Source organism: Conger conger, chromosome 3, assembly GCF_963514075.1.
Source record: "Conger conger chromosome 3, fConCon1.1, whole genome shotgun sequence".
In the NCBI taxonomy this organism is placed as follows: Eukaryota; Metazoa; Chordata; class Actinopteri; order Anguilliformes; family Congridae; genus Conger; species Conger conger.
This window is the reverse complement of record NC_083762.1, coordinates 58629618-58645288: the sequence shown is the minus strand read 5'-3', so window position 1 is coordinate 58645288 and position 15671 is coordinate 58629618. Positions and strand designations below refer to the sequence as shown.

General features: G+C 46.4%; 1 protein-coding gene across 1 annotated transcript in view; it reads right to left on the bottom strand.

Moving 5' to 3' along the window:
* Positions 1–15671, bottom strand: part of clasp1a (cytoplasmic linker associated protein 1a) — a 92020-nt gene that overhangs the window by 6861 nt on the left and 69488 nt on the right. Inside the window, exons 27-41 of the mRNA XM_061236182.1 lie at positions 14795–15039; positions 14023–14086; positions 13871–13873; positions 12512–12675; positions 12152–12230; positions 11518–11661; positions 9150–9293; positions 8658–8764; positions 4741–4888; positions 4209–4455; positions 3387–3449; positions 2310–2500; positions 1384–1512; positions 731–937; positions 383–499 (exon numbers count right to left, since the gene is read on the bottom strand). Coding sequence (XP_061092166.1) covers positions 383–499; positions 731–937; positions 1384–1512; positions 2310–2500; positions 3387–3449; positions 4209–4455; positions 4741–4888; positions 8658–8764; positions 9150–9293; positions 11518–11661; positions 12152–12230; positions 12512–12675; positions 13871–13873; positions 14023–14086; positions 14795–15039 — 2052 coding nt within the window. The remainder of the gene's footprint in view (positions 1–382; positions 500–730; positions 938–1383; positions 1513–2309; positions 2501–3386; positions 3450–4208; positions 4456–4740; positions 4889–8657; positions 8765–9149; positions 9294–11517; positions 11662–12151; positions 12231–12511; positions 12676–13870; positions 13874–14022; positions 14087–14794; positions 15040–15671) is intronic.

Below are 15671 nucleotides of genomic sequence, written 5' to 3'. Positions count from 1 at the left end.
TTCAACACTCGGAATCAACAAGACCTTTTATCTGCTTAATCTGTCATGAAATAATGAGGGAACAGGGCACATCTGGCCATGAAATTGCCTGACAGGCAATTGTCCAATTACTCAGCCTCTGAAAATGGAGGGTGCATAAAAATGGCTGTCATTCCTAAATATTCTTGAATTAAAGCTGAAAGTCACTTCAATCAAATCTTGATTGTTCCGTTTCCCATATCCATTGTGGTGGTGTACAGAGGCAAAAGTACAAAAATTGTGTCACTGTCCAAATACTTACGAACCCGACTGTCCATGAGAGTGAGGATCGATCGCTGAGCGGGGGGCCTGGGTTGGGCGTACAGGACTTTGTCATAGCGAGCACATGATGAAGGACCTTTACCTTGCTGCCCGTGAGCTGGGCCAAGTGGGGTTTGAGCTCTTCACCGATCACAGAGTAGATAGCAACCAGGCAGAACACACTGGCCTTGCGTACACTGCTCTCTGTGTTATCGTAGCCCTGTGGAGACACACACACACACACACACACACACACACACACAGACACACTCAGTGATCAGTGTTCAGCTCTTATCCAGTGAGATACAAAGAACAACACAAGTTCAAACACCAGGGTTCCAGGTGCAGTAATTCCCCAAAGAGGAGAAGTATAGACCCAAAGAGACAGCAAGTATCTGAAGTGCAGACTGGACTGACAATCCTGGTAGCTACCCGACAGATGGACACACACCTGCAGCAAACCGGGGATGATGTCGGGCAGTAGCTGGTGAAGAGACTCCTTGGCGATGCGCTCGATGACCTTGGTCTGCATCTTGATGGCGGCCAGGTTGATGGGGTAGTCGGCTGTCTGCACGATGGGGCAGAGGACCTTGATGCACTGCTCCGGGTGGATGGAGCCTGCCAGCGTGGAGGCAGCTTCTTCTGCTGCACGCACCACCTATATAGACACACACACACACACACACACACATCAACATACACACACACATTCACACAGACATACACACACCACCAGAAGACACACACAGACACAAACACATCAACATACATACACACATTCACACACACACACATTCACACAGACATACACACACCGACATAAGACACACACAGACACGCATGCATGCACGGACACGTACAGACAGACACACACACACACACACACACACACACACACACAAATATACACACATATGGCCACACATACACACACAAGCAGACGCACACGTGCATACACACACATTGAAGCAGTGGTGTTTGAGAACAAGCAGACAGCTGTTGTACTGCTCATTCTGTGTGATGCGCAGGTGCTCCTGAAAGGTGCTTGTGCCAGGTAAAAACAGTGTTTTAATGATAACAAAATGGCTCCAGCCCACCACTCACCTCCTTGTGGGAGTCTTTATGGGCCTCCAGGGTCTTCATGATGGTGAGCTCGGCGTAGTTCTTGAAGCGGGCCGGCTGGTTGCGCAGGATTTCTTTCAGCACGCGCAGAGCCAAGGCCCGGATTGTGTGCTGCAGACAGGGGGGTTACATTGCAGTCAGAGCTCTGTGTGTGTGTGCATGTGTGTTTATGCGTGAGCATGTGCGTGTGTGTGTGTGTGTGTGTGTGTATGTGTCAGGCCTGGGTCAAATACATAATTGTTTGGGATTTTTTATATGCTTTACTGAGCTTGTCTGGTGTATTGGAACCTCACAAAGTGCAACCCTGCATTCTGGTCCTCATGGTTAGCTCAACTGCACCAGGCAAGTTCAATCGAACACAGAAATGTATTTGAATCCAAAGCACCAACGTATTTGACCCAGGTCTGGTGTGTATGTGTGTGTGTACGCGTGTATGTTTGCGTGTATGTTTGCGTGTATGTGCCTGTGTGTGTGTACGTGTGTGTATGTGTGTGTGTGTGTGTGTGTGTGTACGTATGTGTGTATGTGTGTGTGTTTGTGTGTGTGTCTGTGTATGTGTGTGTGTGTATGTGCGTGTATGTGTGTGTGTGTATGTGTGTGTGTAAATGTGTGTGTGTGTGTATGTGTGTGTGTGTATGTGTATGTGTGTGTGTGTGTAAGTGTGTGTGTCTCTGTGTGTGTGTGTGTGTGTGTGTAAGTGTGTGTATGTGTGTGTGTGTATGTATGTGTGTAAATGTGTGTGTGTGTGTATGTGTGTGTGTGTATGTGTATGTGTATGTGTGTGTGTGTCTCTGTGTGTGTCTCTGTGTGTGTGTGTGTGTGTGTGTGTAAGTGTGTGTGTGTCTCTGTGTATGTGTGTGTGTGTGTGTGTCTCTGTGTATGTGTGTGTGTGTGCGCATCAGACCCACATCTTTGTCCCCGAGCGTCTCCAGCAGCAGCAGCAGGATGGTTTTGAAGTGCTCGTCCCAGACGGCCAGGTTGTCCTCGCGTGTGATCTTCAGCAGCTCGACCAGCGCCCCCCTGCGCTCCTCCACGCGCTCGTTGTGATTGGACAGCTCCTTCAGCAGGTCTGCCACCAGGTCCGAGTGGTCCAGGGGAACTTTGAGCGACAGAAAGGAGCCAACGTCAACAAGACATCAACGTCCGCCCCTCTCACGTTCACCCACAACTCTTCCCCCATCTGCAACCAATCAAAGCCCTTCGCCTGTTTCTGCAACCAATCAAATCCCAAATTAAACAACATCCCAGATGAATTGGACCAGCAGAACTCAACGTCAGACACACCAAACAGGACCTACCCGTCCTTTAAAAAGGCCACACAGCTGGTTTGTATGCATACAGCTCTCTCCCTGGTTTTAGTACATGAATGCTTCTTAACTTTTATTCAGAGCTAGCAAGGGACCACCCACAACATCTAGGACACCTTTTCTGAACATACCATACACTTTGCTTCTGTGGCTAGTGGGAACAAAAATAACAGCTGACTAGTTAAACGGTTAAACTAGTTAAACACAGCATATGACCAATTACCCAGGTACAGCAATCCAGTCCAGTCCAGTTTAAGTAAGTTTGGAAACCATATTAGTGACATTTTACCACACATTAATATGGTTAATACACTAATTTATTCATGCATAGAAGTTTCCAGAGCAGAATAGTGTTAGTGCATTCATACCTAATGTTTGGTGCAATACACATCCATGTACATATGAAAGCATGATTCACCTGATGCATCTAATATTCAACTCTCCACCTCCCCTTTAACTAACTTAGCTAACTCAGGGAGGAATGCAGTCAATGCACAAATGCAGGACCATGACAGAGTGGAACATTATTATACAGTAAAAACACTTAGTGACAGGTGATCATGTTCAAGCAAGAACCTTGATGAAAGAGAATGGATGGGAGTTTGGTAAACATGCACACACATACACCCACACACTCACATACAAATGTTAACTCTATAGATGAATGAGAGTAGGCACCTTTACTAGGAGCAAAGCCCTTGGGATGCAACATCTTGTTTTCACCGCAGTCCTGGCGTCGGCCTGAGGGGGGCGACAGCAGGGAGACAATCATAGACTCCACCACAAGGTCGGCCTGCTCTGGCGACTCAGGAGGAACCAGCAGTTTGAGAAGGATGTCAAACTGACCAGAACTTACCAACCCGACTCTACAAGTGCCTGGATGAAACCATAGCCAGGTGTTTAAGCACAACAGGTGAAGCTCAGTGTCAGGTGAAACGTCCACAAATGTTTAGCATGTAAACATTTGAACACTCTTTTTTGTACTTCGCTGGCGTTCAGTAAGACACTCTTACTCAGAGGCTTACAGTGCAAAGACACTGCAGGGTCAGGGAAGGGGCAGTTCTTTGTCCAGGTATTATGCCCCCCCCCCCCCCCCGTTTAACCTAACAGTAAATAGCTTCTTCTTTTCTGATGTACTTTCAGGATAAGACTGACATCACACCATGAAACCATGACATCACACTATGACCTCATACTATGAAACCATAACATAACACTATGAAACTATGACAACACACTATGAAACCATGACAGCACACTATGAAACCATGACAGCACACTATGAAACCATGACAGCACACTATGAAACCATGACAGCACACTATGAAACCATGACAGCACACATGAAACCATGACAGCACACATGAAACCATGACAGCACACTATGAAACCATAACATCACTCTATGGAGAAAACGTGATGGACAAATAGAGGTAAGGCGAGTCACTAAGCTGAAGGGGGCGGCACAGGGGTGGGATCTGGGGAAGGCGGCCGCCTCACCGTCTCGGAACTGCTCCACGTCGTCGTCGAACACCGCCTCCTTCAGGGCGCTCTTGTCGTAGGCGCTGATGGTGTCGCCGTAGCTGTAGGGGTTGTACTCTCGACCTCGGGGCCCGGCGAAGGAGCGGGGGGACGGGGTGTTGAGCAGCGAAGTCTTGTTATCCAGCGCTGTTCGGCAGCCCTCCACTGCATCCATGCCCAGCCGCGGGTCCATGCCCGGGGAAGCTGCCACCCCATCGCGACCGGACTGGGTACAGGAAGAGGGGCAGGTGTCAACATTCATGACACCAGGATAACAGCCCTGGCATCTGCACAGGGCTGGTGCGGGTGCATGTTTTTGTTTTAGCCCAGCACTAAGACTCCCGATTCAACGAATGCACTACCCTTTTTGGATAAAAAAGGACCTGACCCTGAAGTTACCAACCGTTCTACGAGACAAACTTAGCACAAGGCACGTCACACGACTACTGACTGCACATGTTCATGTTGGTCAGTACCTAACCCCAAACCTTACTCAATTACTACAACTCACAGCGTCGTCTTTCTTTCCCTCGCGCTTGATTGGCTCGTTCAGGTCCTCCTGGCTGCGGTAGCTGTAGCTCTGGATGGCCTCGGTGACTCCGCGCAGTGAGCTGTAGATCTCGTCCGAGTTCATGTTCTCAGTGTCGTACTCCAGCATGCTTAGAACGAGACCGCAGAAACAGAGTCGTCAAGCAATGGGGCTGGAACACACACACGGACACACGCACACACACAAATGAGTGAACAGCCCGATGCGATGAAAGAGTACTGGGACGAGATGTGAAAGCCGCGTCCTAAAAATTAGGTTTCCTGTGGAGTCAAACTTGGTAAAAATATCACAGCCATTCACATGCATCCAGTTGGTCCAAATCTGTTTAAAAGCGCCTGTCCCAGTTTGGCCTGATACTTTGTTTCACTGCTGTGATGTCATCATAAAAAGTCCTAGAGTCGTGGAGCCACCCATTTTAAACCATGTCTGTAATTTTCAGGGAGAAAAACGCCACAATAAGAGAATAAAAAAATCTCCAAGTCTGTGTGAACTCCTTGAGGGAGGGCACAGGAATTTTCATTTTGGAATGCAGCACCACAAAAACAATTAAACTACCCTTCAGAATTAAAAGTGAACAAAAAGCACTGTTCTGAGATCAGGCAGTGGGGGGGGGGGGGGGCGGAGCATGTTTGTTATTGCAATGAGTAGTGTTTGTGCAAGGGAAAAGAAACAAGTGTTCTACAGGAAAAGGCTCCTTCACAATCCGCCACTCAAAATGCATGCAAGGGGGTTAAACAAAGTGGCGATTCCCCAGAGCCAGGAGGGGAACAGCAGAAGCTGTCTTCAGGGGTGTCACAGTATTCCACCAAAGTGAACTGCACTTCGTTTCTGGATACAATGTTCAACGAAACTCAGCTGTAGGGGAGATTTTAACATACAAAGCAACATTTTGTTGGCAAATGAAGTTTTCCATGTTTAAAAGTCCATCTAATATCGCTTCATCTTCGTTTAATATCATAAATCTGAATGGTACTAGAAACAGTGATTTGCAAGAGAAATGCTAATGCTAAAAGGCTAAAATGCTAAATGGCTTAAAAGCTAAGATGCTAATGCTATTCTTTAACCCACAGATGCAGAAACTATTTCTGAGACAAAAACATTTGCTAAGTGCCGCGTGTGTGCACCCATAGGGCGTAGAATTCAGTTACAGTGTCCGGGGATGACCAGCTGGACCCAGGTGAGGGAGTACAGAGAGCAGGGTGACGTGTACAGTACATGTGGAAATGCGCAAATCCGTTTAACTAGTCAGCAGGCCTGAGTCCTTCAGGCAGACTCAGGTCGCTTGGAAACTGCACTTAACCAAAATTTTTCACGTGTACATTCCGCCGACAAGGGAAGGGGCCTGCTCTCAGGCTTTGTGCATACATTATCTCAGCTACAGAGCATGGTTACACTGCAAAAAAACAAAATTAAGTAAATCTCAACAAGAAGTTTAGTCTTATATTGAGATTTAAAATCTTATTTCCACTTGCTAAATAAGACAAAACTACTGTGAATTAAATAAGAAAGGTTTGACTCATGTGAAGATAGATTCACTTGTGAAACAAGCAGTACCTTAAAACAAGCTACTATTTTCTACTTGAAAGAAAAAAAAATTATACTTTAAGACTCATTACAAGACTAAAACATTTAAGAGTTTTTGCAGTTTACCACCAGGTCTATGAGCTGGAAAACAGCTGGTAATCTAGGCTACTCTGAAAACAAACAGCTGATACTGCATTCAACTGAATGGCTGCTGGGTTAAATTTCAAAAAGCCCTAATACTGTATATGGACTCTGTAACAACAGAGTATTCCAAAAAAATGAGAACACTAAAAGCCAGGGATCATCAACTCTGGCCCTCAAATCTAAAGGCAGCCCTGGTTTTCTTTACTAATCAACCAGACACTGCAAAAACCAAAAAAGAAGTTTCTCAACATGTATTTTAGTCTTATATTTAGACTTAAAATCATGCTAAATGAGACAAAAGTATTGCCAATGGTGCGAGACAGTAACAGTTCAAGATTTGCCAATGGGGTAAGAAATTGCCACTTGTCAAACAAGCAGTAACTTTAAGCAAGCTAATATTTTCTACTTGAGAGAAAAAAGAAGATTTTAAGTCTCATAAGTCTCATTACAAGGCTAGAACACTTGACAGAAAAGAGAGACTAAGTCTCATTAGAAGACTAAAACACTCGCTTAGACAGACTTTTTGTCTCTCTGCAGTAGACTATCTTCACACCTGACTCCCAGGTAAAGGGAGGGTGGAAAAGCAGTAGTGGACTGTGAGTTGCTGATCCCTGCTATGAGCCGACTCCATTACTGACACTCTCCTCTGGCGCATACTGTGACACCCCCGCGGAGGCGGGTTACCTGGGAGAGTAAGCTCGGCGGAAGGCCTTGTGGGAAGGGGCGGCGGGGAGGGGGTGAGGCGGCGGGGGGGGAGGCGTGTGCTTGGACAGCCCGTCGGCACTCCAGCCCCATAACCGACTGTACCCACAGCCCGACCAGGAGAGAACAGGGGGGGAGAGAGAGAGAGCGATAGAGAGAGAGAAAGGGATACAAGGGGAAAGAGGGGGGAGGAGAGAGAGGGAGAAACAGCGAGAGAGAGAGGAGGAGAGAGAGAAGGAGCGACAGTGAGAAGGAGATACAGCAAGAGAGAGGGCGAGGGAGGGAACAGAAAGAGTCAGAGGTGAGGGAGAGTTGGGAGAAAGAGATTGTGAGACGGACGTTGGCAGGGAGAAGAAAGGGAGAAAGAGAGAAAGGGGAGGGGGGGGGGAGAGCGAGACAGGGAGAGAGGCAGAGAGAAGAAAGGGAGAGAAGAGAAAAAGAAACTATAGTCTGAGTGGCAGGTTAGGGGCATGCGTTTATTAGAGTTAAAAAATTCACTAGGAACCCATAAACAAAGATGGAGTATTTTGCTTCAGACTTTTCGTTTATATACATGTTTGTGTATATGTATACAAAACGTTCTATTTCTGTTTGACCTGCATTAGCTGTAAAGTTAGCCGCAAGCATAAAGCAACAGCGGGTATATAAAAATGTTAAGAAACAGCGCAATGGCAAAAAAAAATGGCAGAAAAGGAGAACTAGTCATCAACCGTTTCTTCTGCCATTTTGCTTCTTTCCATCTCCTTTCACCCAAACCCAGCCAGCACACTGAAACAAAAGGTCCAGCTCTTCGGTTTTAAGAGGTTTTGTGTTCAGCGCCCATTTAGCAGGCAGTAGGACGGCCTTCTATTGACCGCCAGAGTTCCCTCACGCCCCAGTGCCTGCGCGGAACTCCCTAGGACCCCAATCTAGGACCACAAAACAACTCCTCCTTTGTTTACCGTGTTCCAGTAGAAGCTTTTACGAGGTCAGGCGGCCATTCGTTACATGTCAGTCCTGTTAGAACTAAGACAAACGCCGCTGAACATGGCTCAGTGGAAAATGTGTCAAACCCTCCGCCAATGCGTCCGAAATTCAAACGGGCCACAAACCGCTTCCTCTGATCCGGGGGTGTCCAATCATGTCCCACGGAGGGCCTTGCAGGTTTTTATCCCAACCAATCACTACACCAGCTGATTTCACTTACTATTTCCCTCCACTCTGGTTGAAGGTGAAGGTGACATCAGGTGTAGTGATTGTTTGGAATGAAATCCTGCATACTCTTGGCCCTCCATGACATATGATTGGGCACCACTGGTCCAATCCATTCATAAAATTGCTTAAACCAACACAACTGGTTGTTTGGTGGGATGATGTTGTTGTTGTTGTTCTTATCGAGTGGTTTGACCTTCATTTCCCAGGTCTGTTAAAGGGCGAAGCTGGCCGCCATGCTCAGGGCGTGTCCATGCAGACTGGCCGTCCGGTCGTGGTACGCAGAGGATTGTGGGATACGGGAGGGTGTGGGCTACCTGGGTGAAAGCCCCCCGTGGGAGCAGTTGGTGGGGGAGGTGAGGGGGCTGGTGCGGCTGGCGGGGTGCCGAGGGGGGGTGCGTCCGATGGTGTTGCTTGGAGAGCCCTGTGAACCACGAGGAGAAAGAGAAATGGCGTCAGGGTTCCAGGAACCACACGGATATTAGATATTACCTTCAGTGTCAAAGCCATGCAGCCCACACCAGAGTCCCCTTAGAGAGTCATCACATGAAAATGAGTCTGTGCTATTGCTGATTATTGGTAAAATATATCTTTACACAATGCTGTCACAGTTCTCAAACAAACAAAAAGCAAAGTTTCTGCTAAGAGATTGTTTGCGGGAATAACACCACTTTACACTCAGACTGCAGTCTCAGGAAGATATGGTCTGCCCCCTTAAGGTAGAGTTGGTACATGCCAAAGCACTGGCCAAGGGCAGAGGGTGAGAATAAACATTTAGAGCGGGGGGAGTTGCGAAGGCTGGAATTTACCACACTAGCATTGCTAGAGTTCTTCAGGTGGTTGTGCAGGAGTTTGGTAGCCCCGTCCTGGAATGTTTTGGGCAGAGCTCCCAGTAGCATGGTGAACTCGGGCGTGTTCAGCTCGAACAGCGAGATCAGGACCACTTGGGCAGCCTGAGGGATACAGAACAAAGCTCACTCAGCACGGGGCAGAAAACCAGAACCCCCAGAAACAGGGCCGGAGAAACGCATCTGGTGTGCCAACACTGTTAGTCTGTCAGCTGGGTCCTGTTTCACAAAGCAGGATTACTGAGTTGGCTGGATAACTGCACTGAGTAATACCCAGAAACCTCCCAAATCTGGAACACTGACAAAGAGCTGTTCTACTCAGTGCAGTTATTCAGTTAACTTGGTGATACAGGCCACTGGTATGAGCACTCTAGAGAATACTTACCAGATATAAGACACTTTACCAAAGTTCAGCGAACTTCTTCTTTTCATGGAACAGGATACTTATCAGTGTGCGAAAGAGGACAACTTACAAAGAGGACAACAATCTCCAGAAGAAAGGAGATGGTGTGCAGTTGTCTCACTCCACTAAGTACCGTTTTTTCCTTCAAACATACTGTAGGAACAAAAAGGTGCCGGCTGTGTTCAGTCTCTATGTTCAGTGACACTGAGAATTGGAACATCTCCAAAGCAAAATGGATACCACTCGGAGTGGTGATGTTAAGGATTCCAAAACAATGAGAACATTGAGTGGCTTTCAAATATACTAATTTAATCCAATCTTGTTTTGCAAGATTTTTCATTTAATAACAGCTTGATAACGGCACAGGCAATTCTGTTCCATGTCAACCGACAGCCTTGTTGCTTGCACCCTAACAGTGCAAGAGCATGGATAACTGAAACAGGACTGAACTGTACCATCACACGGATCAACGGGAGATGTCCAATGCATGGGTCACCCTTCACAAACACACACAACACGGCATATTTTACTGGGTAAGTACACAGTTTAAACATGTGACACGCGTCTTCGAGACGTTCTTAGTACACACCTGCATGCAAAACTGTCAGTTGACCAAGCTGTTCGTTAAAATTAAACAGACGACGTGTTAGGCAAAAGAAGCGGTGATGTGTCGAGGGTTTGGATGAGATGCAGCATTCCGAGTTTCCTAAACGTTATTCATCGGCCTCAAGCTCACGCACCCTTTCTACGCACGTACGGCCGGTTACCCGAAGCCCCGACGTGTAAACGAAGCTTAACGTACAATACATGTCGGAAAACATGTATAAATATCTTCTGCCATCCCTCCCCACCCCTTTTCCCAAAGGGAAAAAGCGGAAGAATGGATTCCCCGGAAGTGAACAGTGAGCTGCCAGGCAAAGCCGGGTTAAAGAGAGAGGGCGCACTGGAGAGGTTTCACACTCCGGAGTTGGTTAAGCGCAGGCGTGCGTGCCGATGGGGGGCGCTCTACCTGTTTGCACCTCTCCTCCAGGTTGCCCTCTCCGGGCAGCAAGGGCGTGGTACTGGGCCTGCCTGACAATTCCTCTCCTGCCCAGTTATGAAGGGTCTGGGGTTCCACGGGCAAGACACCAGGGTTAGGGGGCAATTAAACCAAAGCAAGCAAAATAATTTTAAATAAAAATAAACAAAGTAAATTAACTAAATAAAAAGGCATGAGGTGCTGCTGCTCTTCTCCTCCAGGATGATCTTTGACCTTCTCCTTTATTATTAATCTTTATTATGAATGTTCCCTGCCATCCAACAGCAGGTTAGAGCTGCAAGCGTTCACTTCCCAGCAAGTTCATTATCCAGCAAGCAGAATGCACACACAAGAACACTGTTTGACAGGCCTTTCCACTGGGAGGACTGCAGGATAGTGTTTAAATCAAATTAATTCCTGGCAGTACAGCTCTTTCTATGTCTCGCCGAAATCACACACACACAATTTAAAATGACTATTTTTTCAAATTCTACGTGACAAAATTTTTTATTTAAAATGGCTGAATCAAATCAAACGGTGGCATTTCCTGTGTGGGCCGCATTTCTCATTAGAGAGGAGCGAGGGACTTGGAACCTCACCAGTTGTGTCTTATTTTAGGAGATGAGAAAATTATTTTAATTTCACTTTTTTGCTGGACTGTAAGACAAACACTGAAATAAGTATATAAAAAAGAAAATCCTCTGAGAATCCTCCCTCAAAACCCAAAGTTCTGAGCTGTAGGACAGCAGACCTGTGTGAGGGGTTCCTCAGACAAGCAGTCGTCGGCAGAGGACGGGCCCTGATGGCGGCTGAGCGCTTCTTTGGATAGAGAGGTCCTTCACACACACGGGGGAGGGAGGATCTCCATGACCAACCCCAGCGCGTGCGCCTTACCCAGCCCGGCTCACCTTTCTGACATCGGAGCTCTTTGGTTCTGTGGTCCAGGTGATGATGCGGGACACGGCCAACCGCGTCTCGCTGGAGTTCACAAAGTCCGCGGGATCCATCTGCCGGGCCAGGGACTCGATGTACTTCAAGATGGCCACCTTCACCTGGACGTGAAGGTAACACATGCGACGACAATGTTGAGAACAATGGCCATCAACTAAAATATACACAGCAGCTCACCACATAAATATAATAAAATAATACAATAATTTGTTGTTTAACTGATGCTTTTATCCAAAGCGACTTACAGTTGATTAGACTAAACAGGGGACAATCCCCTCTACAACAATGTGGGGTAAGGGCCTTGCTCAAGGGCCCAAAGCTTTGGGAACCTTATCGTGGCTACACTGGGGCTTCAACCACCCAACTTCTGGGTCCCAGTGATGTACTTTAGCCCCTAGGCTACAGGCATAAAAGTATACACATCATACTACTATCAATCCATATCCAAACGCCTTAATCCAGGTGCAATGGCCTTTGCATGGGATGTGAATCCACGACCCAAAGAACAAACAGTCCCCCTCACACCAAAACAAACTGAAATTCACACCCCCAGAGAAGGCACTACCTCACACAAAATGAGTCCGAACACACCTTGAGGTTTGGAGTCTGTGTCTGATCAACAATGAATCGCATCAGGATGTTGAACTGCTGGTCAAAGGGAAAGGAGTCCCTGTGTGAGAGAGAGGGGGGAGGGGGGCACACTCATACGGTTATCGTTATGTCACCTTTAGTGCTTTTCAAATGAACTGGACATAGAGGAAGAGAGAGCAAGTGACCAAGAATGAGAGAGGGGAGCAGGAGAGTAAGAGAGAAAGAGGGATAGAGCAGGGAGGGAAGGGAAGAGGGAAGACAGTGGAGAGGGAGAGAGTGAGAAATGGAAAAGGAGAAACAAAGAGGGAGTGAGAGAGACGTAAGTGAGCAGAAATAGAAGCGGTCTCGGTTCCCTCTCACCTGGTGATGTCGAGAGCCTTCTGCACCTTGGCCTGCACCGAGCCCAGCAGGTCGGCCCCCATCTTCTTCAGCAGCTGCGTGAGCAGCACAAACAGCCAGTCCTGCAGGTCCTCCCTGTGGATGGTGATGAAGTCCACCAGCGTCTCCAGGAACATGCTGAACACCTGGGGGCCCATCCACAAAGTCAAAGTCCACATATAGTGAAGTAATAAAAAATAAAAACACTCAGAGAGCACTTTGTTCAGTATTTATTAGACTAATATTTTAGACTAATTGGCCTTCTGCTGCTGTAGCCTATCCACTTAGAGGTTTGACGCGTTGTGTGTTCTTCTGCATACCACTGTTGTAATGTGTAGTTACATGCGTCACTGTCACCTTTCTGTCAGCTTTGACCAGTCTGGCCCTTCTCCACTGACCTCTCTCATTAACAAAGCATTTTTGCCCACAGAACTGCTGTTCACAGTTTTTGTTGATTCATTGTCAATTGGTTTTTCACACCATTCTCTGCAAACTCTAGAGATTGTTGTGCGTGAAAATCCCAGGAGATCAGCGGTTTCTGAGATTCCACAGTCAAAGACAGTCATTTCTTCCCCATTCTGAAATTTGGTCTGAAAAACAGCTGAACCTTCTGACCATGTCTGATACTTTGTGTACAGGTCTACCTAATAAAGTGCTCAGTGAGTGAATACAGCATTATCCCAAGATAACTTTGAAAATGTTGAGCACATTACTTACAATAAGTAGACAGTACATGTATTGGCACAGATATGTGTTCAACTGTAGTGAATTTTAAGAAGAGTAAAAACACACACTTACTCTCTGATGTTAATCCACACCAAGGCCGACCATGCAACAAGATAAACATTCCGTTAGAGCAAAGAAACGCGTGATTTAACCAGGGCTGGCAGTGCTATATTCACGTGAGAATGCACATAAAAATCTGAATGACTACAGTAAACTAAATGATACTATTAAAATGCATAAAGCTGCTTTTTACTGCCTCTGTTTAAGTACTATGAAGCCATGAATCTCTCCTTTGTTCTCCATAGAAACAGCTTCTGGCTTCTGCCCTAGCCACTCCCTTCAGATCATTACATTCTTTAATAAGAGGAGCAACAAACAGTCTTTAAATCCTATTCTTCAATAAAAACACACATTTTTATATAGCGTTTAAAAGACATTATTAGTATCATTTTTCACCACTGAAACCTTAAGGGACACATTAAAACAAAATTGAACACACACACACAGACACACACATGCTCGCGCACACACACACACACACACACACACACACACACACACACACACACACACACACACATGCCCATGCACACACGCACACACACACACACACACACGCTCATGCACACACAGCTGGTTAGTGGTATCACAGGCCTCCAACGGTTTCATAAACATAGACATATTTTTCCCTCTTTTCTTGCTTTTCTGTAAAGAGTTCTGAAATTTGCCACGCTATATAAATTTACTTTATTATTATTTATTATTACCTTGCTGTGTGGATCTGCAAACATCCTGGTGAAGATCTCGCACAACCTTTTCAGCTCCACTCGGCTGCAAAGCACAAGCGCCCATCACCACATAAATCTCACACCTCAGAGAGATGCTGATTAAATTCCTCTCCACACACACAAATCTGAAGTCTGATGGCGAACCCAGGAATACGCCATTTTGTCTGAAACCAATCTCATGCAGGGCCACCTGTCGCTTGTACACCTGCTCATAAAACAAGCCTTCTCGCGTCTGAAGAAAAATAAACACTGACAGAATCTCTCCCTCTCAGAAATCCTAGTCTGCAGACAACAAAATGACCACATCGGCAGTTAAGCATTCATAGTGCAAAGAATAAAACCTAGATGATTGTAAAAATAATAAATAAATAAATAAATAAATAAAAATATATATATTTTTTACAATTATATTGCCAGATTTAATATATAATAAAAAAAACTACACAACAGTGTACCAATGTGATCAAGCTATCACTAAGGTACATGACTGGGACCTGCAAGGTTGGTGGATTAAGCCCTGGTGCAGCCATGATAAAAATCAGCCCAGCTTTGGGCCATTGTAATAACAAAGAAATAATTACAATGGAGTATCTCTCTGTTGTGTAGCTGTTAAGTTTTTTTCCTCTATGGGACTTCCCATCATTTCAAACCATTTCCTAGGTCCAGTCACTACTTTGTGGCGGGTGGCACTTCAACACAATTTCTGAAGCCCCCCCAGTTCAAACATCCACACCCACACGGTCAGACCAACCTGAGTATCCTCTGGCTCTTCAGCAGGTTCTGCAGGCCCAGCAGGCCCTCCTTCCTCTCGGACCAGTTGGCACTGGCGCAGTGGTTCAGCACCTCTGCCACGTCCTCCGTCTGGCGCAGGTAGTGCGGGATCCCGCCGTTCCGGGAGCCGTAAGAGCGCTCCGAGCAGGCGCTCGACGCGTCGCTGTTGGCGTCGTCGTCCGAGTAGATCCCCGGCGACTCGTACCGCCGCCTCACGGGCTTCCGCTGGGGAGGGGAAATGGGACAGGAAGTGATGTCGGAGAACGAGGGGGCGGCTCCGAACCGTGTTAGTCCCGACAGACCTGCATGCAACTACAAACATGCAAGGGTTCCCGCTGATTTGGGGCGGTTAGGCCCCTGTTCATTTCCTGTTTCAGAGCCTGTGGTGGCGTGGTGCTGGTGGGGAATGGGGAATATTCATCATGGTTTGATGTTTCCAAATGAAAGATAAATTTCAGCATGCATTGGCCAGAGGAAGATGAGTCTGGTTCCTCTGAAGGAGTTTTTCCTTGCCGCTGTCACCCTAGCTAGGTTTACTTTCCTGGGAATTTAGACCAGTGTCCATTGAAAAAGCGAACTGTGACAAAGTTCAAATAAATCAGTTTTGATTTGAATGACTCAATGTGCAATGAGTGATTTGATCTTGTTATGCATGGTGGGGCAAACTGACCCAAGTCTCTTGACTCTTGGTAATATAAAAATGAGTTTAATAAAACTAGGCTTTCATAAATTGTCATAATATCCATCAATTATTAAAGGTAAAAACCTGTGATGGTCAAAAACATCTGTAGATATCTAGAGCTCATGTTATTTACCTCCATAGAGATAAATAAACAGTAATATTGCATTATGGGGAT